This window comes from Suhomyces tanzawaensis (genome assembly GCF_001661415.1).
Source record: "Suhomyces tanzawaensis NRRL Y-17324 unplaced genomic scaffold CANTAscaffold_2, whole genome shotgun sequence".
NCBI lineage: Eukaryota > Fungi > Ascomycota > Pichiomycetes > Serinales > Debaryomycetaceae > Suhomyces > Suhomyces tanzawaensis.
In genome coordinates this window covers 1,260,798-1,281,880 of record NW_017963637.1, presented here as the reverse complement: position 1 = coordinate 1,281,880, position 21,083 = coordinate 1,260,798, and the positions used below count along the sequence as shown (strand labels likewise).

General features: G+C 44.2%; 12 protein-coding genes across 12 annotated transcripts; 4 read left to right on the top strand and 8 right to left on the bottom strand.

The window, feature by feature from the left end:
* Positions 1-90: 90 nt before the first annotated feature.
* On the bottom strand, positions 91-1,160 carry RPS22A (40S ribosomal protein uS8). Its single transcript, XM_020207377.1, has one exon. The coding sequence runs from the start codon at positions 700-702 to the stop codon at positions 310-312; it is 393 nt and encodes a 130-aa protein (XP_020066149.1). The 5' UTR covers positions 703-1,160; the 3' UTR covers positions 91-309.
* CANTADRAFT_5007 (60S ribosomal protein eL39) lies at positions 1,002-1,306 on the top strand (the record flags this gene model as incomplete). The annotated part of the gene is made up of 2 exons (XM_020209787.1): positions 1,002-1,007; positions 1,157-1,306. 2 exons carry the CDS (start codon positions 1,002-1,004, stop codon positions 1,304-1,306), a joined length of 156 nt encoding a protein of 51 aa, XP_020066148.1.
* Positions 1,307-1,547: 241 nt separating this feature from the next.
* CANTADRAFT_20572 (uncharacterized protein) lies at positions 1,548-2,306 on the bottom strand (the record flags this gene model as incomplete). The annotated part of the gene is made up of 2 exons (XM_020206590.1): positions 1,548-2,051; positions 2,280-2,306. 2 exons carry the CDS (start codon positions 2,304-2,306, stop codon positions 1,548-1,550), a joined length of 531 nt encoding a protein of 176 aa, XP_020066147.1.
* Positions 2,307-2,482: 176 nt separating this feature from the next.
* Positions 2,483-4,387, bottom strand: LKH1 (bifunctional aminopeptidase/epoxide hydrolase; the record flags this gene model as incomplete). The annotated part of the gene is made up of 1 exon (XM_020206589.1): positions 2,483-4,387. The coding sequence occupies one exon, from the start codon at positions 4,385-4,387 to the stop codon at positions 2,483-2,485; it is 1,905 nt and encodes a 634-aa protein (XP_020066146.1).
* Positions 4,388-5,880: 1,493 nt separating this feature from the next.
* On the top strand, positions 5,881-7,452 carry CANTADRAFT_46357 (uncharacterized protein; the record flags this gene model as incomplete). Its single annotated transcript, XM_020209324.1, has 1 exon — positions 5,881-7,452. The coding sequence occupies one exon, from the start codon at positions 5,881-5,883 to the stop codon at positions 7,450-7,452; it is 1,572 nt and encodes a 523-aa protein (XP_020066145.1).
* A 97-nt stretch (positions 7,453-7,549) lies between these two features.
* Positions 7,550-10,100, bottom strand: CANTADRAFT_25306 (uncharacterized protein). Its single transcript, XM_020207376.1, has one exon. The coding sequence runs from the start codon at positions 9,942-9,944 to the stop codon at positions 7,686-7,688; it is 2,259 nt and encodes a 752-aa protein (XP_020066144.1). The 5' UTR covers positions 9,945-10,100; the 3' UTR covers positions 7,550-7,685.
* A 42-nt stretch (positions 10,101-10,142) lies between these two features.
* Positions 10,143-12,003, top strand: CANTADRAFT_188252 (uncharacterized protein). Its single transcript, XM_020206378.1, has one exon. It carries the CDS (start codon positions 10,243-10,245, stop codon positions 11,752-11,754), a length of 1,512 nt encoding a protein of 503 aa, XP_020066143.1. The 5' UTR covers positions 10,143-10,242; the 3' UTR covers positions 11,755-12,003.
* CANTADRAFT_46979 (ubiquitin-specific protease) lies at positions 11,970-12,704 on the bottom strand (the record flags this gene model as incomplete). Its single annotated transcript, XM_020209408.1, has 1 exon — positions 11,970-12,704. One exon carries the CDS (start codon positions 12,702-12,704, stop codon positions 11,970-11,972), a length of 735 nt encoding a protein of 244 aa, XP_020066142.1.
* A 211-nt stretch (positions 12,705-12,915) lies between these two features.
* Positions 12,916-14,685, top strand: CANTADRAFT_20566 (uncharacterized protein; the record flags this gene model as incomplete). Its single annotated transcript, XM_020206585.1, has 1 exon — positions 12,916-14,685. The coding sequence occupies one exon, from the start codon at positions 12,916-12,918 to the stop codon at positions 14,683-14,685; it is 1,770 nt and encodes a 589-aa protein (XP_020066141.1).
* Positions 14,686-14,889: 204 nt separating this feature from the next.
* CANTADRAFT_88919 (putative protein kinase) lies at positions 14,890-16,218 on the bottom strand (the record flags this gene model as incomplete). Its single annotated transcript, XM_020211510.1, has 1 exon — positions 14,890-16,218. One exon carries the CDS (start codon positions 16,216-16,218, stop codon positions 14,890-14,892), a length of 1,329 nt encoding a protein of 442 aa, XP_020066140.1.
* Positions 16,219-16,443: 225 nt separating this feature from the next.
* Positions 16,444-18,532, bottom strand: CANTADRAFT_188283 (uncharacterized protein). Its single transcript, XM_020206379.1, has one exon. It carries the CDS (start codon positions 18,190-18,192, stop codon positions 16,921-16,923), a length of 1,272 nt encoding a protein of 423 aa, XP_020066139.1. The 5' UTR covers positions 18,193-18,532; the 3' UTR covers positions 16,444-16,920.
* A 340-nt stretch (positions 18,533-18,872) lies between these two features.
* Positions 18,873-20,867, bottom strand: CANTADRAFT_20563 (uncharacterized protein; the record flags this gene model as incomplete). The annotated part of the gene is made up of 1 exon (XM_020206584.1): positions 18,873-20,867. One exon carries the CDS (start codon positions 20,865-20,867, stop codon positions 18,873-18,875), a length of 1,995 nt encoding a protein of 664 aa, XP_020066138.1.
* Between the last annotated feature and the right edge of the window lie 216 nt (positions 20,868-21,083).

The window sequence follows — 21,083 nt, the reverse complement described above, 5'->3', positions numbered from 1 at the left end:
TTTTTTCCACTGTGCCTAGTCGAAAAATTTTCCCACTACAGCGTATGGTGGATGTCGCGGTGCGTGCGGCGCCTCAGGGTAAGTGGTGATGGGAGATGGTGAGCGCGGGGTTAGGAGCCTATCCGTCGAGGGTAAGTTGTGTGCAGGATAATCGTGTCACGCGACTTGAGGAATCTAGGGCTGTAGCCCTCGATGCTTGGGCCATAGACTGACATACTCAAGCTAGCCTTACTACGAGAGATGGGATATGTTACAGTTAACCGGTTACAGTAGTCTATCAAAATTCTTATATTACAGTCAACTATACGCTTAGTAGACGAAACCTAAGATCTTACCAGAAACGTGCTTTCTTCTAGCTTCTTCGTGGTCCATGATACCAGCGGAGGTGGTCAAGATGACGAAACCGAATTGTCTGGCTGGTAACAAGTTGTCAGTCCATCTTTCGATGTCAGCAATCTTGACGTTGAATCTTGGGGAGATAACACCACACTTGTTCAATCTACCGTTCAATTGAACAACAATCTTACCAGATCTGTGGTCATCGATGTATTCGAATTCACCAATGTAACCGTGCTTTTGCATGACGGTCAAGAACTTGATGATGACCTTGGAGGATGGTCTGATCAAGACTTGACGCTTACCGGTCTTTTCGGCGTTGTTAATAGCGTTTAAAGCATCAGCTAACACGGAGGTTCTGGTCATATTGGATGTTGATGTATGTAACAAGTAAATGAAAAATTACTCTTGAGTTTTTCTCGCTAGACAGTCTCGCGACATCGCGCGGAGGAAAAACAGTCACAGGCCTGCACCTGAGCGAGGATGGATGGTTTTACATGTTGGCCTTGTCAAACATGTATATTTTCCCAACCCTGGTGGTGCAACCAGTAAAATCATCCAACCTGCAACCCCTTCCCGCGAAAAATTTTTTGTGTGGTAGAGGTATCCAGAAAAACGAAGAACTGATTTTACATATTCTTTTTCAGCTAGTATAGATATCAAAGATGCCTGTATGTATAATACATCTACGGGAAAGACAGTGGAGATAGTGCCATAGGGCCACAGCAATATACCACGGCATAATCACCAAGGAAAAACCAACAAACCTCGAACCCGAACCATGAAGTCCATTCATCACTCGAACCCTACTAACTTATAGTCCCAAAAATCTTTCAGAACCAAGCAAAAGTTAGCTAAGGCTCAAAAGCAAAACAGACCATTGCCACAATGGATCAGATTGAGATCTGACAACACCATCAAGTACAACGCCAAGAGAAGACACTGGAGAAGAACTAAGTTGCACATCTAAGTGCTTGGTTGTATTCCCTTTATTATTACGAAGCTTCGTTTCCTCATGATGTCACCGAGCTAAAGCTCCTAATAGTATGGTTAATATAATGTATAGCATAGTGCAATAGATATTTGTTTGGAAACAACTCAATGTAGGGCCATGTCTAAGTCTAATAAATCATATATTAATGTAGATACGAACAACACACCTACAGTTATATCTAATGGTCATACATTAATGGGTCTTCTGCCTTCTATAATTAAACTTCCTCTTCAAAGACGGTTTCGATAGGCTTCTCCATTAATGATGCGTGGGAAAACACAGCAACACCACTGGATCCAATAAGCCACATCATTGTGGAGATAGGACTAGCCAAAAATCCCAAGGGAACACACACGATCATTAAACCGGTGTACAATTGGGAGGTGGTGAACTTACCAAATGGAAGGTTCAAGTCTTCGCCTCCGAGTTTACTGATACCGTAAACACCACCAATCAAGAAAATGGTGACAAACAACAACAAGAGATTGGTGATTAAGGCATAGACACTCAAAATGGCAATAATGGCAATGTAGTTAGCAGAGAAGTATCCCAAGTTGTAACCAACTCTGTTCTGGATTTCTCCGAAGTTGGCTGGTTTGGAAACTCTTCTGAAGTCAAAGAATTCTTGAGGAGGTCTGATCTTAGCAACTGAGCTTTGGATAGACCCGAGGTCCCCTCTGATTCTATCTATGCTTAATCTGTCAGAGAACAGGTTGATTTGCTGGACGTTAGTATGGAAAGATATGGCACTTGGAGGATGCTTTTCCCCGGTGTTTGACACTAATGATATAACAGATCCCTTCGATATTTCGGGTTACTTTCGATCCCTTGCAAGTACTTTGAAGTACTCTCGTGTTTAGGCTTTCGATGTAGATCGAGTGTCGAATGATAAACTTTCAATCATTTGGGCTGCGCCCAGTGTGGCAAAGTATAGTTCTGCTATACGTACTGGTAATGCTTGGTATAAAAACGACATCTTTAAGTGATATGGACCGTATTTGGAAGTGGTGATTCGATAACGATTTCGCGGGCTATATATACGTGTTTCTAATTTTTGGTGTGGTCAAGGCGTGTTTTGATCACACAGCGCATGAAGGCGTTGACTTTACATAAGCTATTACTTAATCAAAAACTTTTTAGTGCTCTATAAGGTTATACTAATCCTAAATCCTTCTGAACCATGCTTCTGCAAATAGGGTGGTACATGGTCTCATACTTACGGAAGAACTCGACTGCTCTGTCGTGGTCCATTTTGGCTAATGCAACGAAACCTGGTCTGACGTACTTCATTCTACCGACAGTTCCCAACCAGTTTCCTAAAATGTTGAAGTACTTTTCGCTTCCGCTAGCAACTTGTAAAGTGTACCATCTTTCACAAATCTCACCATTTTTGGATGCCTCGTAGTTGGAGTAGATTTTGTCCATGGCTTGCAAAGCATCTGTGTGATTCTTCCAATCGAAATCGGACTTCTTGTTGTATGCAATTAAGGTTTCAAGGAACACCACCGATTGATCAGTAGAGAAGTCCGAAACGTCAGTTTGGGAAAAGGAGTTAAAACCTTCCCCATTGGTGATCTGTTGGTACCATCTTGCAGCCAATGCATAACTTTGGTCAACTAAGGTGGTGTCATAATCAGGAATGACTGGGGGCATTCCAGAACCGTAGAGCCAAGCTTCCCAGTCAATTGCATCTAATTCAGCGTGTTTGTCGCTGAAGAAATCGTACAAGGTATCCACGAATTGGTAGGTGTCAAGAGATGTGTATCTGAACTTCTTGTAGTAGTGAGGAATGAATTTGTCAAATACTTCCTTACCACCGACTTGCAATTCAATGTGGTACAAGAAGTTGGAGCCCTTCTCGTAGGGAACCTTTGAAAACGTGTCATCTGGGTCAACACCACCCTTCAAATTTTGGACAAGTGAGGTCCAGACGGCGGCCTTGTCACCCATGGCCTTGATGTTGTTTTCCAAATCTGCTAAACCAATAATAGCGTGGAAAGCTCTCATGGATGCACCATAAGCTTCTGGGTCTGGTCTACCTGATTCACGGGCTTCGGCGATGGCAATACCTTCGACGATTCTTCTTTCAAGATACACACACCAGCCCTCGTTCAACCAGTAATGTTCCCAAGAAGCGTTTGTGACCAAGTTACCTGCCCAGGAGTGGGCCAATTCGTGGGCCATCACAGCAACTTGCGATCTGTCACCGCAGATCAAAGTTGGAGTCAAGGAGCACATGTTTGGGATTTCCATTCCACCGTATGGGAAACTGTTAGGCATGACCAAAGAATCGAATCTCTTCCACTCGTATTCAAACACCAACTTTTCACCGAGCTGGATAAAGTTCTCCATGTCCTTTTCGAATTCCCATTGGCAGGCCTTGATGTTGACCGGTTCACAGTAAACGTCGGATCTGGGGCCAATTGGGGCCTTGGTAAGGTCTCCCGATGCGATGGAGATCAAGTACGAAGGAATGGGGATGGGCTGCTCGAAGTAGTAGTCATTGCCCTCGATCTTGCCGGGAATACCGGACATCAACGTGAAGTGAGGCGAGGTGGCCTTGAACGAGTAGGGACTCTTTACTGCTGGGGTATCGAAACAGGGGTACAAACTTCTGGCGTGGCATGTTTGACATTGGCAGAACAAGTAAGGCGCCTTCTTGCTGTCTGTGACTTCCTTATCCAAGAACTGCAACGCGGTGCACTTGTCGGTGGTGGAGAAGCGGATCTTGACCTCCAAGGCGTCTCCCGCGTTTGCGTTCAACGCGATAGACAACTTGCTGCCCCATGGGTTGATTCTGGGGTGGAGGGTGAATTGGGCGTCTGCGCCATTCACAGTGGCCAGGTGGATGGTCAAGTACGAGGTGTCGAAGTCGGCCTCTGCCACGTCGGCAGTAGCCTTCAACTGGTACACCACCTCACCGTCAACCACCTTCTGGTCGAACAAGACCTGGAGGTGGAGCGACGCCTTGATCTGGGTGAAGTTCCAATAGTTGGATTGGGTGTTGGGATCTCTCTCTGGAGACTGGGCTGGACGACGGGACTTGATGACTTCCATGGTGGTGGTTACTCGCAAAAAAAACGATTGCCCTGGACTCGTTTTTATGCTTAGTGGGTGCGTTCAACCGCTTGTGCCGCAAGGGCCCGAGCCATGGACTGCCGTTGGAACCAATGCCGTTTGGTCGCAAGCCGCGAGCATCTAGAGGGCGCCGTTTTGTGCCTACGCCATCACCACCAGTGTGCTCCTAGCGGGAGAACCGCCACAGCAGCCTACGCTAGGCTGGGGCTTGGCACTACAAGGTAGCACGCCATCCCAGCTACGATAGTCCGACCGTTTTTACCTTGCTTGCGAGTGCCATTTGCCTCTCTTCATACGGCACCAGTGTTGCATTCAGATCGCGGAATCAGCGAGCGAGATCGGGACAGAACGGGACGCCAACAGGACACGGACCGGGACTCGACGGTGTTCCGACAACGGTGTTCCATCCGAAACACCGTGGTATGGCCAGCTTCACACATCCCTCCGAGCACACACTATACGCGTGTGTGCATGGTTGTTAGTTGGAAGGACTGGGCTGGACCGCTCCATCGACACCGATCGCCCAGGCACCACCAATTGGCCCCAACAATAGCACCCGGCTCGTAACCCCCGTTGGAGGGCCTGTGGCCCCGACCGAGGCATCCGATCCAGATCTACCCCAGCACGGTGGGCGCAGGGGACCCAGATGTTTCAAGTGAGTTTCAGCCTACTATGGCAAGTATGCGTGTGGTGCGAACCAGCTGGTTGAAACAGATCGCCCCTGGTCCATTCTCGCAGGGCCTCCGTATATATCCCAAGCATTCCCCGTGTGGTTACGGCCTGTTCAACACCCCAGAAACCACCCAGAAACCAGTCCTAACCATCGACACTTCCCTGGTGACCATTACAGCTTGGCAGAAAATCCCCCTAGCTCTCGCACCACCTCCCTCAGTACCCTCGCTGCTCCTCCCGCCATTTTTCCTCGCCTCGCTAAATCTCCCCCCACAGACTCCGTCCTAGTACCGACACCCTGGCGTGCGCGACCCACTATTGTAACACATTCTAAAAATATGATGATCCTAGCTCAACCAACACATACCCCTTCCACCACCGCCACCAATTCCCACCTCGTCCAGCCAGCACGCTTGTTGCCCCCCGTGCCCCCCAAGAATGAAATCAAGTCTCCATTGAACCAATTGGAAAGACAAGTCTCTATCGCACGTTCTCGTTCTCTCAGATCAGCTACTCAACCCCCCGCAACCCGTCCGGCTCGTTCCAATTCCACGCCTGCTATACCTGTTCAGCGTTCCGTCAGCACTGGTAGTCTTTCGCGGTACCCGTCGATTACCAGAAAGTCCTCGTTCACAGTCAGAAAGAAGTCCACTCCTGGCACCAGTCCAGAAGCTCCAGCTCCAGCTCCAGCTTCTCTTTCTCCAGTACCAGCACCGGCACCAGCACCAGCACCAGCTCCAGCTCCAGTCCCTCCTCGCTCAGATATCCCTCGTTATACACCTAATCCGACCATTCCCAAAATGACTGCTCCGCACAGCCCAATCAGAGATGACGCTGACAGCATCTACACCTTCGATTCCATCACTACAAGCGGCAGGTTGCTCGACCGCTTGGATATCAACAAGACCGATTTGTACGATCCTGACTTTGGATTAAGAAAACGGGATAGCATCGCGTCAATCCAAACCACAGGCCGGCTCTTGGACAGATTGGGCCTTGATGATGATTCGGATGATGACGTCTCCGTATATACCCCTCCACCAATTAGAGATCCAAGAGAAAGGCCAGTAACTAATCCACTTGCTAACCTTGGACGTCACCCAAGCAAGAAAGGATTGGCATCCTTTGGAAGTTATCAGCCTGATAACAACCAGGAAAGTGACAGACTGGATAACAAGGTAAACATTAAGAAAATACGGCGCAACATTATCTTCGAGAACGCTAACCCTTCTACTGATTCCATCATTGCAGATGTGGGCATGATTAAGAAGGTCGACAATCACGTCACATTCAAATCAGATCAACCATTGCCACCTTTGCCCAATCTCAAGAGATCTTTGACAGTAGCGAACGGCAATGCGAAGAACATATCCGCTTCTTCAATTCCCCAGACTGCAGGAATTAGTTACAATTCTGATGAGGACCACCCCATTTCTGCCCTGTCTAGGCCCATTGAAATCTCACGGACGCCTTCTGCTCCAATCATAAGAACTAGAAGCACGCTGAAACATGGGGAAATTGGTCCGAATGCAAGCTCATCAAGACGAGTCGTTTCAGAAGGAAATAACTCCCAGGGCGTATCCACTCATCCAGCAAATAACCCTATGAGTACTCTGCCAGTCTCGACATCGAATGATTTGGGGCCTGAAACGAGAATTAAATTGGCTAATCAATTGCGCGCTATGGGGAAACATAGAGAAGCGTCATATCAATTGCAGATTGCTGCTAACATACCCAACAATTATCCCAAAGCTATGTACCAATACGCGATAGCATTAAAAGCTGGACAGGGTGTTAAGCAAAATGATCGTCATTGTATCAAATGGCTTTGTAAATGCATATTGATCGATTTCCAATCTATTTCCCACCCTCAGCACTCTTTTTCGTCACTTCAAGTCATTAAGTTTGCTGAGAAATTGAACCAGTTCCAGCCAGAGGATTTGATCAAATTGATTTTAAAACAAATGGACCATACATTAAAGTCAAACCCTTTGAAGCATGGTACTGAACCAAACTTAGTGTATGAAGCTTTTACGAAGCTTTCAAAAACCCAAATCAACAAAATTGCTATCATCTCCAAGAATCAAACGGATGTTGTGTCAATGTCGTATCATGATCTAGGCAAAACATTGTTCAATGGATGGGGCTTGAATAGTAAGGATGAAGTGAACGGAATTAAACTTCTCTCCATGGCAGGATCCATGGGTAATGTCCATTCCATGATCGAGCTAGGTGAGATATGGAGCTCTAAATCCAAGTTCCATAAGAAGGATTTTTACAAAGCTGCAGCCTGGTTAAGATCCAGTGAGATTTTCGGATTTAAATCCATAGGAAACAGTTGGATATACAAAGAGAAGTATCTCCAAAAATAAGGTCAAGATTACACCCCAAATTAGCTCTGAACCTCCGCAAGTCATAACAAGATCAAGTCGCTTGATCTCATCTTTTACATACAGCGATCTTTTGCATAATTCGTCTTATTCTCAATTATAACACAGACGTAACTCATTACCTAAATATACATTGTAATTTCTACAAATAAATTAACGCATTTTTGTGACGGGATCTAACACTTAGTTAGTAGTGTACAGCCGGTTTGGTCGTATTACTGTCCACTTTGTAATACATATTTGATAGGCTCCTTCGGCCTGATGAACTTGTTGAAAATGTCTATGAATTCGTGAAGAATATTGTACAAGAAACATGTTATCTCGTTCATGTTTGAGTAGACACCAATAGGCAAATAGTACAATTGATTTGAAGGCTTGATGTTGTTGTGACAGTTGTCAAGAATATGGTCTTGCTGTGAACTCTCCATCTCGAGTGATTTCTTAAACCAGGTCACTGGGAACTTGATAGGAATTATTGCATTGACATAGTTGGGTTTTGAATTCATAAAATTTTCAATGATCAAGCTGTTGTTGTTAATCGTTAACTGTTGCAATTCTATAATTTTACCATTAAGTTCCCCTGCAGAGTTATTCTTGTTGATATACAGTTGAATTACTTTAGTGAGGATGGAATTAATTCTCTTCAATACAACAGCTTGTGTTTGAAAGAGAATGCAGACTAGGATCTTAAGGAATTCTAGTTGATTTTTGTCTTTCAAAATTCGAGCTAACTTGTCAATCTCATCAATTAATTGACTGATTTCTTTGACCAATAGCTTCCATGATCTCTCGCTCGGTAACACATCACTAACAATTTTCGAACGTTCATCGTAGTCATAAGATATCATCCTGAGAATTAAAGAGTCGACTTGTATAATTACCGATAATAAATCATGAGTCCCTTTATATGAATCTGCTCTCTGATTGGCTGCTTTGGCCAAACTGAGCCAGTGATTCTTTTTAGATTGCAATTGAATTTTTGTTTCCTCTCGCTGATTTGAAGTCCATTTATGATGCATGGGTGGAGTAGCCGGCAAAGATGAGGATATTGGAAGCTTTATTCTTTTCTCCAGAATATGCGATTGTTCTTTTGAGATAACATCTTTGTTTAATTGTTTGATTTGTTCTCTCCGTTTTTGTTGTTCATATGTCAAATCAGAAGACAGAGGTTTCAGATTAACTCTCAGTAATTCCTTTTCCTTATTTTGAAGTGCTTTCTCTGCTTCTGCCAACTTTCTCTCTTTCTCTCTCAATTCACGTTCAAGACTTTCGCGTTCTTTTTTGATTTTATCCATAGTGTCACGTTCTTTCGATTCAATTGCTCGTCTTTCTTTTTCCCTAGTCTCTTTATCATGAATTTGCTTTATCCTGTAAGCTTCTTCGCGTTCCCTCTCTCTGACTTCGTGTTCTTTCTCCTTTGTTGTCATTAATTCTGCAAATTCTCTTTCCCTTTCATCCTGCTGTTTTTGACGAAGAACTAGCTCTCTTTCTTTCGACTCTCTAATCTTCTTTAGATCTTTCTCGTACGATTGTTTGGCTTCAGCAGCCTTTTCACTTTGACGCTCTTTTTCTTTATCACGCTCTCTTTCCTTTTCACGTTCCTTCACTTTCTCACGTTCCTTCTCCCGTTCACGCTCTTTTTCCTTTTCGCGTTCTCTTTCCTTCTCAATTAAGAGGTCCTTCTTCCTTTGTTTCTCTCTCAGATCATTAGTCAGAATGCCTAAGCCAGCTAAAGCAGTGCTATGATCACTTTGGGTTGAAGTTTTTTGGTTCTTAACAGATGCTACACCTTTCAAGACGTCTTTGTTAATGAATGAAATCCTCAATAAAAACTTTGGTTTATTCGAGTCAAGTTTATTGATCCACTTCACTTTGGGGATTGATGCAGGTTTTGGTTTCTTGGCCTCTCTTTGCTCTTTCGATTGTGATTGGTTACTTTCAAAATAAGTAGGTAGGGTTGGAGATAATAATGAAAGGGGAATGTTATCGTCGTCCCCTGAATCACCATTGGTGTCCGTTGCGTGCGCTTTGTTTGTGCTTGTAGGTCTGCTGGGAATGGGACGACTCGTAGGCTTCAAAGAATTATTCTTGACAGAGAGTTCACTTTCTTCTTCTTCGCTCACCAAAGTAGACTTTTTGGAAGCATAATTGGGAGTTGGTGATTTTATTCCCCTATGGTTGTCTATGGGATTCACCTCATTCTTTCCATCTGGTAATGTGGGTGATAGTATTGGTGGCAAGTAGCCTTTGTCTTGGTAGGTTGATATTAAGTCGTCCAAATTCCATGAGAGATTTTTCAACTTGCTGTGGTTGTCTCCGTTTTGGTTGTTGATCCCGTTGGATGATTTCTCGAGATTCGAGGTATTCGGACTGCTCACATATGGGCTAGAAGATTTTGATTTCCTGACAGGTAACTTTGATTTCGACGACGAGATCCTTGCTGGTACATCCTGGCTAAAGATAGACGATCTCATCTTGAGTCCATTGGTTGCACTGGTGGATAGTTTTGGTGATGTATCAAAAGCTTGGGTTCTGGTGAATGGTACTCAGGTTCTAATTAGCTGTATGGTTTTAATAATGTCACCCGCCCTCTATCAGTACCTCCGTGTAAAAAGAACTCTCCGTTGTAGTATGCTCAGACTGGTTGCAGTTCCCGTACTATTGTTGGGAACTTAAGGAATGTACTTAGTGATCACGCGACGAATCACGTGTGCTCGTACATCCTTTAAAGTGTAGCTCATCAGAGATTAGGAGTATCACTAGAATACAGGCATGAACGGATTATATAATGAGGTAGCTCCAGCGAGTCTAGGAGGGGCAAAGCGTAAGAAAGAAAAAGGGGTTCAGTCTTCCGGAGGTCCAGCTGCCCAATCTAGTAAATCGAAGCACAATAAGAGATCTTCCAAAAATAAGAATCAATCTAAACCTCCAACGGGTTCTCAACAACAGGCAAGTCAAAACACAAATGCTCCTGGAGAATGGCCCCCAAGTTTGCACCAGTTTGTGGTTGAATGCTTCACAAGGTCAAACCAACGGCTCACCGAAGATCAAAAACCTCTTTTCAACAGACAACTACAATTATTGATAGAGAAAGCTGTGAGTTTGAACTACGTCTTTGAAAATAATTGGCTGATACAAAAGTTACCCATATTAGATGGCACAAAGGAACTTGAGTTAGAATGTGAAAGGAGGAAGGCTCTAGAAGCTGCTGGTCTAACCACCAGCAGACCTACGAACGCCCTTGCCAATGAAAAGAAGCAAGATACGCCCACACTTAACTATACAAACTTGAAGCGCTCTGGTGACTTTGACTCAGCGTCTAGAAAGAAACAAAGAAGCCAAAGATTTGAGTCTGCCATTCCTATCACCACGGATACAACGCCATACTCGAGCAATTCTACATCCCCGGTGTTCATTGGAACTTGTCAGAACCTTGAGAAAAACTACTTGAGATTGACCTCTGAGCCCATACCAGCGCTAGTAAGACCTCAAGAAGTTTTAATTAAAAGTGTCAGCTTCATCTTAAAAAAGTACAGAGAATCAAACTCCTATACTTACGTCATAAATCAATTTAAGTCAATCAGACAGGACTTAACAGTACAGCATATTAAAAATGACTTCACAATCTACGTTTACGAATTAAATGCCAAGGTCTCCTTGGAGAATAATGACTTGGGGGAATTCAATCAATGCCAATCACAACTTAAATATCTATACTACTTGAAAAGAAAGAATGAGCCATCACTACAATTGAAATTTTTCCGATGCGAGCTTGAGTTCTTGGTATATCGTACCATTTACATGATTATTACTAACAACCATAGCGAGATTTACAAGATCAAACTAAAGGTAGAACAGTCCTATAAATCGTTCCTGAAAGATCCTTCTGAAAAAGATTGGTTTCAGTTTCTTCTCAATTTATTCAAGCTAAATCAAGATCTCTTATTGGAGAATTACTATAGCTTCTTCAAATTATTCGAACAGTTCAGCAAATTACTGGAGCATAAACTAGGTTACCAATTGATTAAGAACTTTATTGTAACAAAGACGAGGGTGAAGGCATTGTGGTCTACTAGTAAAGCGTACAGAAAGATAAGTAATCTGGTAATAATCGAAAGACTTGCATTTGAAAACGACCTTGAATTCAAAGAATTTTTGGACAAATACAAGTTGGGTGATTTTAAGGGTGAAATCGATTTCGACTGTTTGGGTGCAAGGGGGGTATTGACGGGTATAATTAATACAGCTGGGTTCAAAAAAGTTGACATTAAAGGGCAAATATGATTCTAAGCACTGTTTGGTCCGAGATGGGGACCACGATACGTTAATAACTACAACAAGGAGAGCTTTGTCCCACCGATAGTACAGGGTGATGTGTTTTTTCCTGCTCTGTTCATTCGTATCATTTGATCTACTAACATATAGACATCTAATCCCATTTTCATGAGGCATAATCATACTTAGCTCCAAATCCTCAAATTTTGTAGCAATTAGTGCGACTAATCTGCGGATGGTCCAATGGCCATGATAGCAAAATTATGCTTATTTACTTCATCGGTATTATCGATGTAAAACTGGACTTTTTGGGCTATTTTAGGATCCTTGAGAATGTTACTTTCGGAATTCGACTCGCCAAGATCAATGGGACCGTTTCGTCTTCCATCTAGTTCGTACAAATGATTATCCTTGCCTTTAATGAAAGTTATGAAATGCAATTCGATAGGATCCTCCGCTCTTGGTGCTTCTGTTTGACCTCTTTGACCAAAATTATCACTCAATTTAATGGAGCTTTCCAACTGTTCGACTAAGGTTGCAATTTCTTCAACGCTTATGTTTGAAGCATTATCATCGATACCAGCCAAAAGCTGGTCCAACTTCAGGTTTTTAATAATGAAGTCGGAGGGCAAGTTACTCAAGATATGCAATAAAGCATACAACCCACACCCATTGCCGATAGTCTGCTTGAACCACTTGACCTTGTGCAAAAGCTCGTTGTGGTAGTCGCCAGCACGTTTGGCATCTTCTTGTTTTCTATAGTTCTCGTAACTCTTAGTCAATGGAAAAAGTAAGATGATTCCGTAGATTGGAGATGGGAGGAAAGCCATCAAGGCCTCATCTGTTAACGAGTACACATCGTGGAATTCGAGAATTGGCGACAATCCGACATTGTTTGCCAAGTCTGTGAAGATGGCTGGATTTGACTCCAAGGGAATGACTGATCTGGTGTCCACCATGTTGAAATTGCTGATTCCATCCTGGGGTGGCGTGGGGATAAGTCTACGCAGCCAATTACTCTGCCACGTGATATAAGTCACCTGTGGAATTTTTTCCCTATCCCTCCTCGCCATCCAATAAAATTACGCGCAGGTAGATTTAGTCAGCATCTTACAAAACAGATTGCAAACAACCCTTGAAAACTTAGCATTCACACCAACAGACCAAACTATGTCGCTTCTACGGCTGGTAGTAATCCTACCGTTCCTTTTAGCATACCACTTGGGAACCTGCTGCTTAGTGTTTTTCTTGCTGGAATCTTTAAGTCCAAGAGAACCCTCTACTATTATTTATCAGAAAACAGTGATATTGGCATTGATCCTACCAGCTATCACGTATGTGCTTCAATTCTGCCATGATATCTTCACATTAGGCACAGGGGCATGCCAAAATTTCAATAAGTTCTACTTCCCAATTACCCAAGAACTCTTAAAATTCGGAGTTCTTTATGTGGTTTCATCTATGCATCTTATAAATTTCAAGCAGTTGTCAATTTTCATTTTCATAACCAATTCGCTTGAACTAGTGCAGTTCTTCCAGTTGCTCTCCACCCTGCAATATGAATCCAAGTACAAGAAGTTTTTACAGCTCCACGATGTATGGGTCAACCAAGACTTGTATAAGAACAAATACTCGTTGGGCAACAAGAAGGAAGTTGAAGAATTGTTCAATAACATCATTGGATCCACGGAAATGGAGAAGCGGGAATCCGTCACATCATACAATTCAGATGAAACCCTCATCAATCAACATATATCTTTCAATCAATTGCCTTCTACCTTCAATTTGAACAACAAGGAATCATCTTCCACGGTACCCAAGACAGATAATACTGCTTCGATGCCAATTGATGTAACAATGGCTAAGAGTGATAGTCACTTAAGTAACTTCAGCACCAGGAGAGTGACGAACTATAAATCATGTTATGACTTCGTTGACAAGTTGTATTCCGTATCACCAAAGAACACCTACCATTTAAATACTGCAACGGCAATTGCGGCCTTCGATCAGTATTCCGGCGATCAACAACTCGAACAAGACGATTCGCTTGAATATGATCCATTGGCTGAAATTAGGTCCATTAACGAAAATATCGATGATCAGAATGTGTTAGGAACTGATTCGGACGGCAGTAACGGTGGAACTTCCAACTGGAATTCTCAAACATACCCAAAGATGAATTTTGCTGAAGGTGCTGGATTCGAATTTAGTCAGGACGGTAACACTGTTGAGAGTGACCGTCACTCCACAAAATCGAAGCAATCCACATTGCAAATGCTTGATCAACCATCTCGCTCCACTAAATGTGCTTGCTCTCCCAACAGATTTATCTCTTTCGTCAACTGGTTCTCATGGTTGTTACCCCCATTTTTGCCTATCCACTACTGCCAAAAGATCCATCCTAAACGCAAGGAAGCATTTCCACTTTTGAAACAGAAATTATCCACCTACCATATGGAGAGAGCTTTCTCTATTCTGGGTGTCAGCACATATGGCTCATTAGAAGAAGGAATTTCGTCATCAATCTCTGAAGGGGCCAATCCTTATGAAAGATTTAAGTATTTCGTTGGTTACTACTTTGATTATTCCATGGATACAAACAGTCAGTTGATTAGCATCGATCCAATGTTTGTTAGATTTGGAATACTTTCCAGGGAGTTATCCACATTTATCCTTATCTTGAACTCCGTGAATCAGCTTGCCTGGACTGCTATCTCATTTTTCACGCTAGCAAACTTTGTGATCAGTTTTTCCAATGAGGATCTTTTCACTTTCCAAGTTACTTCATTCCTCACATGCATTACTATTATTCTCGGATTATTCAAATTAAACTTTTTGAAATCTGAAAACTGTCCGAACTTTAAATTGATTATTCTCTTCGAAACGATAATCAATTTGTTCTTTTTAGTCCTCTATGGAGTAACTCTAGTTACTAAATAAGGACCACGCTGCATACTTCAATTCTGCACTAACAATTAATTACTCTTAATAACTTGCTGAATACTGTGTATTGGCTAATAAATAAGAAAAAAATAATAAATAATCTAAATTCCTAGTATATCTAGGCCCATCTAGTATAGTACAGTTTATCAAAGCCAGCCCGCATCTTTACTATCCTGCTAGCTAGCAGGCCTGCCAGATCCTCTAACTCATAAACTTCATATGGGAGCTCAAATAGTTCTCATCAATGTAAGAAAACCCCTTCACATGTAAAATATCTTTTCCAAAATTATTAAATTGAGGAGTGAAAGCCATCTCGGTAAACTCCTTATCAAAATTCTCTGCTAACACCGGGTCTGTAATCACTGGTAAAATGGGTGGTAATGTTTCGCTCTGCTCAATGTTTTCTAACTCTGACCAATCGACAAATCTGAAGAAACGGTGATTTTTCAACTTTTCAAAATCGTCATCGATGTTTATTCTCTTTTCAGGGTTAGCCTGCAACAATTTTCTCAATAAGTCTTTGGCATCCAAACTGAGATAAAATGGGAACTTCAAGAATTTCTTGCTCGACAAAATCTTCTCGGTGATTTTTTTATTGTTGTTACCTGTAAAAGGGGGAGATCCTGTTAACAAATCGAATGCAACACAGCCCAAAGACCACCAATCAACAGAATAATCATATGGTTCGCCTTTAATTACTTCAGGCGCCATGTATTGAGCAGTTCCAGTCATCGAATGGTTTTTATCGTCACTTGATACTTTCGATAAACCAAAATCAGTCAATACAAGATTTCCGTTTGAGTTAAGCATGCAGTTTTCTGGCTTCAAATCACGGTAGATGACCTTCAAGTTCTTATGAAGGTATCTCAATGCCAAGACCATCTGAGCAATGTAGTAACTTGCGTTCTTCTCGGTCATGAATCTCTCCTGGGCCAAGTGATGAAACAACTCTCCTCCGTCCAAGTATTCTAAGATGAGGTAGACTTTGTCGTGATCTTGAAATGCGTAGTATAACTTCACGATATTTGGGTGATTGACTTTTTCTAAGATGTTCTTCTCGTTCAAAGTCCTGCGGTAGTTCAACTGATGGACCTCGTTGGTGTTTTCATTGATAATCAAGGAGGCCTTCTTCAACTGTTTTTGGGCAAACAACTTGCCTGTAGAAACCTCTCTCACAAGCAATACCTTTCCATAAGAGCCCTGGCCCAAGACCTTAATGGGCTCGAAATCGGAGAGCTTGGGTTTGTAGTTGAGGTTGCCGTTGTTGACCACCAATGAGGACGAGACGTAGGAGTCCTGGATGTCGATCTCGTATGAGGATGCAATCGCTGAGTTTCTTCTGCCGGCTCTCTTCATGGGAATGGGCAAGTGCAACTCGGACACGGTATTTCGAGACTCTTCGACGTGGGGAGAATCTGGCCGGTCTATGAGTCTATAGTTGAGCTCTGGGTCGGGGTTGAACGACAACCCGCTCCTAAAGGTCTCGGACAACTCGCCCACGTCGTCATCCATGTTGAATATGTCTGCCATGGTGAAAGTGCTGCTATTAGGGTTGCTGTATTTCTATGGTGGATGTCTATGTGGGTGTCTCTGGTGGATGTCTATGATGACTATGTTAAAGGTTCGTGTCGTCTCTTCTGTTGATGTGGTGGTTCCGGATCTGTTCTATATCATCATCCCATCAGTGTTACAAGTACGGTAGCGTAATAAATTAAGGCCGCGTGCCCCAGCCAGAAAGTAGTGTGTGAAGTGTCTGAGAAAACGCGGCAATTGGCGCCTAACTGGTGGTTGCAGCCCTGGACCGGTTGCGAATCTACGGACAGGACGTAATTTATTCACAAGGGAGCAAAGCTCCAGTAACGGTGATTGAGTCGTGTTGGATTGTATATACACAAGAAGGGTAACGCTTACAGTGATGATAAGGCAACACCAGGCAGTTTGGTTTCTTATGTTGAGGTGAGGTTCTCAAGAAATAGCTCACAGGGACCACTAGACCCATTCAAGAGATCGCATTTGATGCCACTCCTGGTATCATTTGGCTGCTCTTACCAGTTGATGTTGAGGTGATACTCACAAGAAGGGTAAGCTTTTCAGAGGCGAAGATACTGATCTAGCACTTGTGCTATGGATATTGGTGATATTCCCAAGGATAAAGCTCCAGTGACGCTATATCACCGTGTTAATAGCTACCTGTCCTGTACGAAATTCTGGGAGCATAATCAGACCCGCCGATTATGGTGTGTATTGTGCCTTTATGTAGAGCTTGTCCTTCAACAAGATGTAGTCCAACAAGAGCGCGTCGTTGCTCAAGCACACCAACCCGCGCTCGGCGGTGGCCTCGTCCACCGACGGCTTCAACACCACCGGGTTCAAGCTGGGGTCCCGGAAGATGATGAGCAAGCGGACGTGGTTCAAGTTCAAGTCGTTCTTGGTGCTCAAGAGCTTGAACATCACCAAGTTGATAAGCTCGTTCACGTGGTTGAGTCTGTCTTTACGCATGCGGAGGGCAATGAACTCCACCTCTTCGTTGGCGTGGGGACCCTTCTGCTCCACGAAGATCTTGAGCTTGAGCTGGTGGTTGGTGGTGAGCCCAGGCACCAGTCGCGAGTGCACTGGCGTACTCAACCCCAACCCCAACACGGACGTCAGCACCGAGTGTACTGAGCCCTTGTCCAAGGTGCTGGAGTCAGTGGGCCTGGAGGCCATGCTATAGCGCGAGTTCCTGCGCTGGACACTGGCGAGAGTGGCGTTGTGCGACGGCTGGCGGGCCAACCGACGAGTGGGAGTCACTGGCTCGTGTTCGTCAGCCACAGGCTGCAATTTCTGGCTGGTGGGCGAGACAGCCGATTTTGGTGTCGTTGTGGGCGATCGCACATAGTCACTGCTGACAAAACTGGTGCCATGAACACTGTGTCTGTATGCGGACTTGGAGGGCTGGTTGCGCCTGATCACTGGCGGGTCCTGGAGGATCACTGGCGTTCGTGGTCCAGGCGCCTTTCTGGGTGATTGTACCTTCAACGGCGGGGTGGGGGACTCTGCCCCTTTGGACCGGATCGACTTGAGCGAGAAGCTCCGTCCTAGCAGCTTCTTCTCGGGAGAGAGAGCTGGCGACTTGGCGGATTCCCATCTGGCATCCTGGCGTGCCACTGGCGAGGAGGTGGCCGAAGTAGTCCTGGTGCCAGCCCGGGAGAACTTGCTGGAAAGCCGCCTGAAGAGGCCCTGTTTCTGCTTGGGAGAAGCCTGTGGAACAGGCTTCGCTGGGGGGGTGTCGACTGTTACGTGCTCGGAGGTGGACGACACGGGAGACGCTAGTGGCGAGCCGTTGTATGAAAACGTGTCGCTTCTGGGGGTATAGGCGTCCTCGAGCCTGACGAACTCGATGGCGGAATCAAGCGGGGGGGTGACATAGCAGCTGACGGGTCGCCGATGCTCAAGGGTATCCAGCTCCATGTTGATAGCAATGGCGAGATGAACGGAGTTGGTTGCTGGAGTTTCGCCAGACATCTACAGTCGGCCATCTCATTTCCTATCAGCTACCGTCATGCACCCAGTGCAGTAATCCGAAGATACCAGAGGCAGGCAAGGCATCCTACAAAAAGAAATTCACACTGTCCGAGCCCCCAGTACGCCAAGTCTATTGGCTGGAATCCATGGCCGACGATTGAGCCAAAGGTTATTTTGAAGCCAATTCCCAAACGGTCCGATTTTTTGGCAGGCCCTGCCCAAATAGGAAGGTTTTTGTTGACACCACAAATCACGGGAGCAAATCTAGCAATCACGTGTGTATCCCCTCCGATCCCGTACCCATCCGCCCCATGCCACCGCTACATCAGATGCATCTCCACGTTGGCCTCAACGCTGCATGGATTACCTGGCGCATGCTGTAGGCCGTAGTGCTTCACATGTGCCTGCTGCAGCAGGTCGTAAATTAGCTAGGCTAAATCATGTACACGGACTTATAACGACGCACCCTTGACAGACCAGTCTAGAACAATTTTAGTTGCCGCAGACAATAGCCTAGCCTTCCGCCATTCGTCCTACAAGCCCCCGACTTTGTTCTCGAAGTTCTCTATTCAAAGTATATACCAGATTGTGTTCGAATCATGAAACTGCCGTTTCGCTAGAAGTGAAAGAAATGAAATTGTAGTACGCGACCAGTTATGAAGGTCACCAGGTGAAATTGTTCACACTCGAGCCCGTGCTAAGCTCAAATTCACCTTTGTGTTGGACTTGAGATATTCCAATAACTCGTCATCGCTCAAGTCGTTACCCTCATTACCGGCTTTGTCAATCACCTGTAATTTGTAATGATTGGTTAAGTTGTAATCCTTGTAGATTTTGAATGATAATAACTTTTTCAAGTATGCAATTGAAATTAAGTTGGTTCTCTTGATTCTCAAAGCGACGATGTCGTCTTCTTTGTTGTTGAGAGAAATCTTAATCTTGATGTAGTCGTGGCCCCCGTTTGGGGTTCTTTCGTGGTTCCTCTCGTCACCACTTCTTGGGGATCTGCTATTGCGGTTGGTTGGGGAAATGTTAGCGTCAAACTCTGCATCCTCAATGATAGGAGTGGTTGGTGTGTTTGGTGTGCTCATAGTAAACTCCTCAACCTGACCAACCGGCAAAAGTGGGGCGGTAGATGTGGTTGGTGATTCTCCATTAAGCTTGTTTGAGAATATCGAGTCTTGTTCGCTTGTGGATGAGTTCGTAGAATAGTGATTTAACTTGTATGCTGCATTTGGTGACATTACTGCCGAAGTGCCTGTGCTTACCACAGTGGCCACAGAATCGTGTTTCTCGGGCAACATCGTTTCGATTGGTTTCCCGAGTTTGGAATCGGTTATAGAGCTTGCCTTGGTGTCCATGGAATTATCCTTGCACTGTGTTTGGTTGAAGCTATCGTCCTTGGTCGAATCTTCCTCGACTTCTTCGTCATCATCATAGACATCGATTATCGAGGTGTAGCTCATCAAAGTATTTGAACTAGTAGAGTTCACCAACTTCTTGGTCTCTGGTTGGTCAGCTTGGTTTATGTATGAGGAGTATTTGACATTTGAGTCGTTCTTGCGGTTCAAGAGAGATGTTGATGAATTAGACTTGGATAATGGAGGGGGTAATGGTGCAGTTGGAGAAAAGTAACGTGAACTGTTGAGAAGTTTACTGATTTCGACAGACTCTGGAAAGAGCTGGTTAGCAATCTCCTGATGTTTATGCAAGGTCAACCCATCAATTGTGGCCTCGCTGGTTGAGCCAGCACCAGCTTCGGCTTGCTTTCCAGTCGAATATGCCTTTTTCATCTCTTCATTCAACTCGTTTGCCGTCATTCTTACTCTTCTAGAAACATCCAAGAAATTAAACACTTCTTTGGACCTCTGCAATATGTCAACTTCGACAATCCTGTTCATATAGTGTTCCAAGTTCATTCTTCTTTCTTGTAAGTCATTATAGAACCCTCTATCTATGTTGGTGTTGGAATGTGTGGGTGATGATGACAGCCTCAAAGGCATGGGTAATTTAGGAAGGTCGATTTCCGGGTGGGTCTTATTGAGTAAAACATGGAGGTTGTAAAAATCCTCATATGTTTTGCCAATATACATCACATCCTTATTCGAAAACATAATTCTTATCTTGTACCAGTATCTTCTGGTGGCATTTTGAAGGACTTGGTCGAACACGATTGATGCAGGGATGTTTTCAAAGTCGAAAAGGTCCTCCAATTCTTCCTTGCGTTGAGCTTCCTGTTGCTCCTGCTGGGTGTCGAGGTCGGTGATGGTATCTCTGTATTCGTTTAACCATTTTAACGAGATTGGATTGAGACCGTCGTTGACTTGAATGTCCACATACGAGGCGGGAACTAACCCGACCTTGTCATATTTGTCCAATATTTGCACCTTCAACCAACCATTCCCGGGTCTCTCGATAAGTTTCATGTAGTTCTTTGGTTCAATGCTGAGTTCTTGCGAGTTCTCGGCAACGAACCTGTATTTCGCTACCAACACTATGACAGGGAAAGCATGGTTATTATTCCCATAATTGGCGGGTGTGGAAGGAGTTTGAGGCGAGGCGGTATATGATCTTGGGCTGGCACCATTGGGAGAACATAATGGAGCCGATATGGTAAGTTTTTTGAGGTTCTTTTTAGATGTGTGCTGTTTTGATCTGAAAAGACTAGCTGACATAGTGGACGTGGTTCACACAGTTCAGCTCTGAAGTATATCTAGGAAGAAACTAAGATGATAGTTTATGTTTAGTCAGGTACGTTGGACAGTGAAAAGGCTCGTAGGGAGATTAAGTACTTAAAGTTTGTAGCCGAACGTAACAGTCTGATGTCAGGAGCCAGGAGGAATTAGGGAATATTTTTAAGCGGAACAATAAACGATAACAATACGGCGACG

What these genes read in the sequence shown, in the direction of transcription:
- RPS22A (XM_020207377.1), bottom strand. Translation starts at nt 702, where the DNA reads ATGACCAGAACCTCCGTGTTAGCTGATGCTTTAAACGCTATTAACAAC.
- CANTADRAFT_25306 (XM_020207376.1), bottom strand. Translation starts at nt 9,944, where the DNA reads ATGAGATCGTCTATCTTTAGCCAGGATGTACCAGCAAGGATCTCGTCG.
- CANTADRAFT_188252 (XM_020206378.1), top strand. Translation starts at nt 10,243, where the DNA reads ATGAACGGATTATATAATGAGGTAGCTCCAGCGAGTCTAGGAGGGGCA.
- CANTADRAFT_188283 (XM_020206379.1), bottom strand. Translation starts at nt 18,192, where the DNA reads ATGTCTGGCGAAACTCCAGCAACCAACTCCGTTCATCTCGCCATTGCT.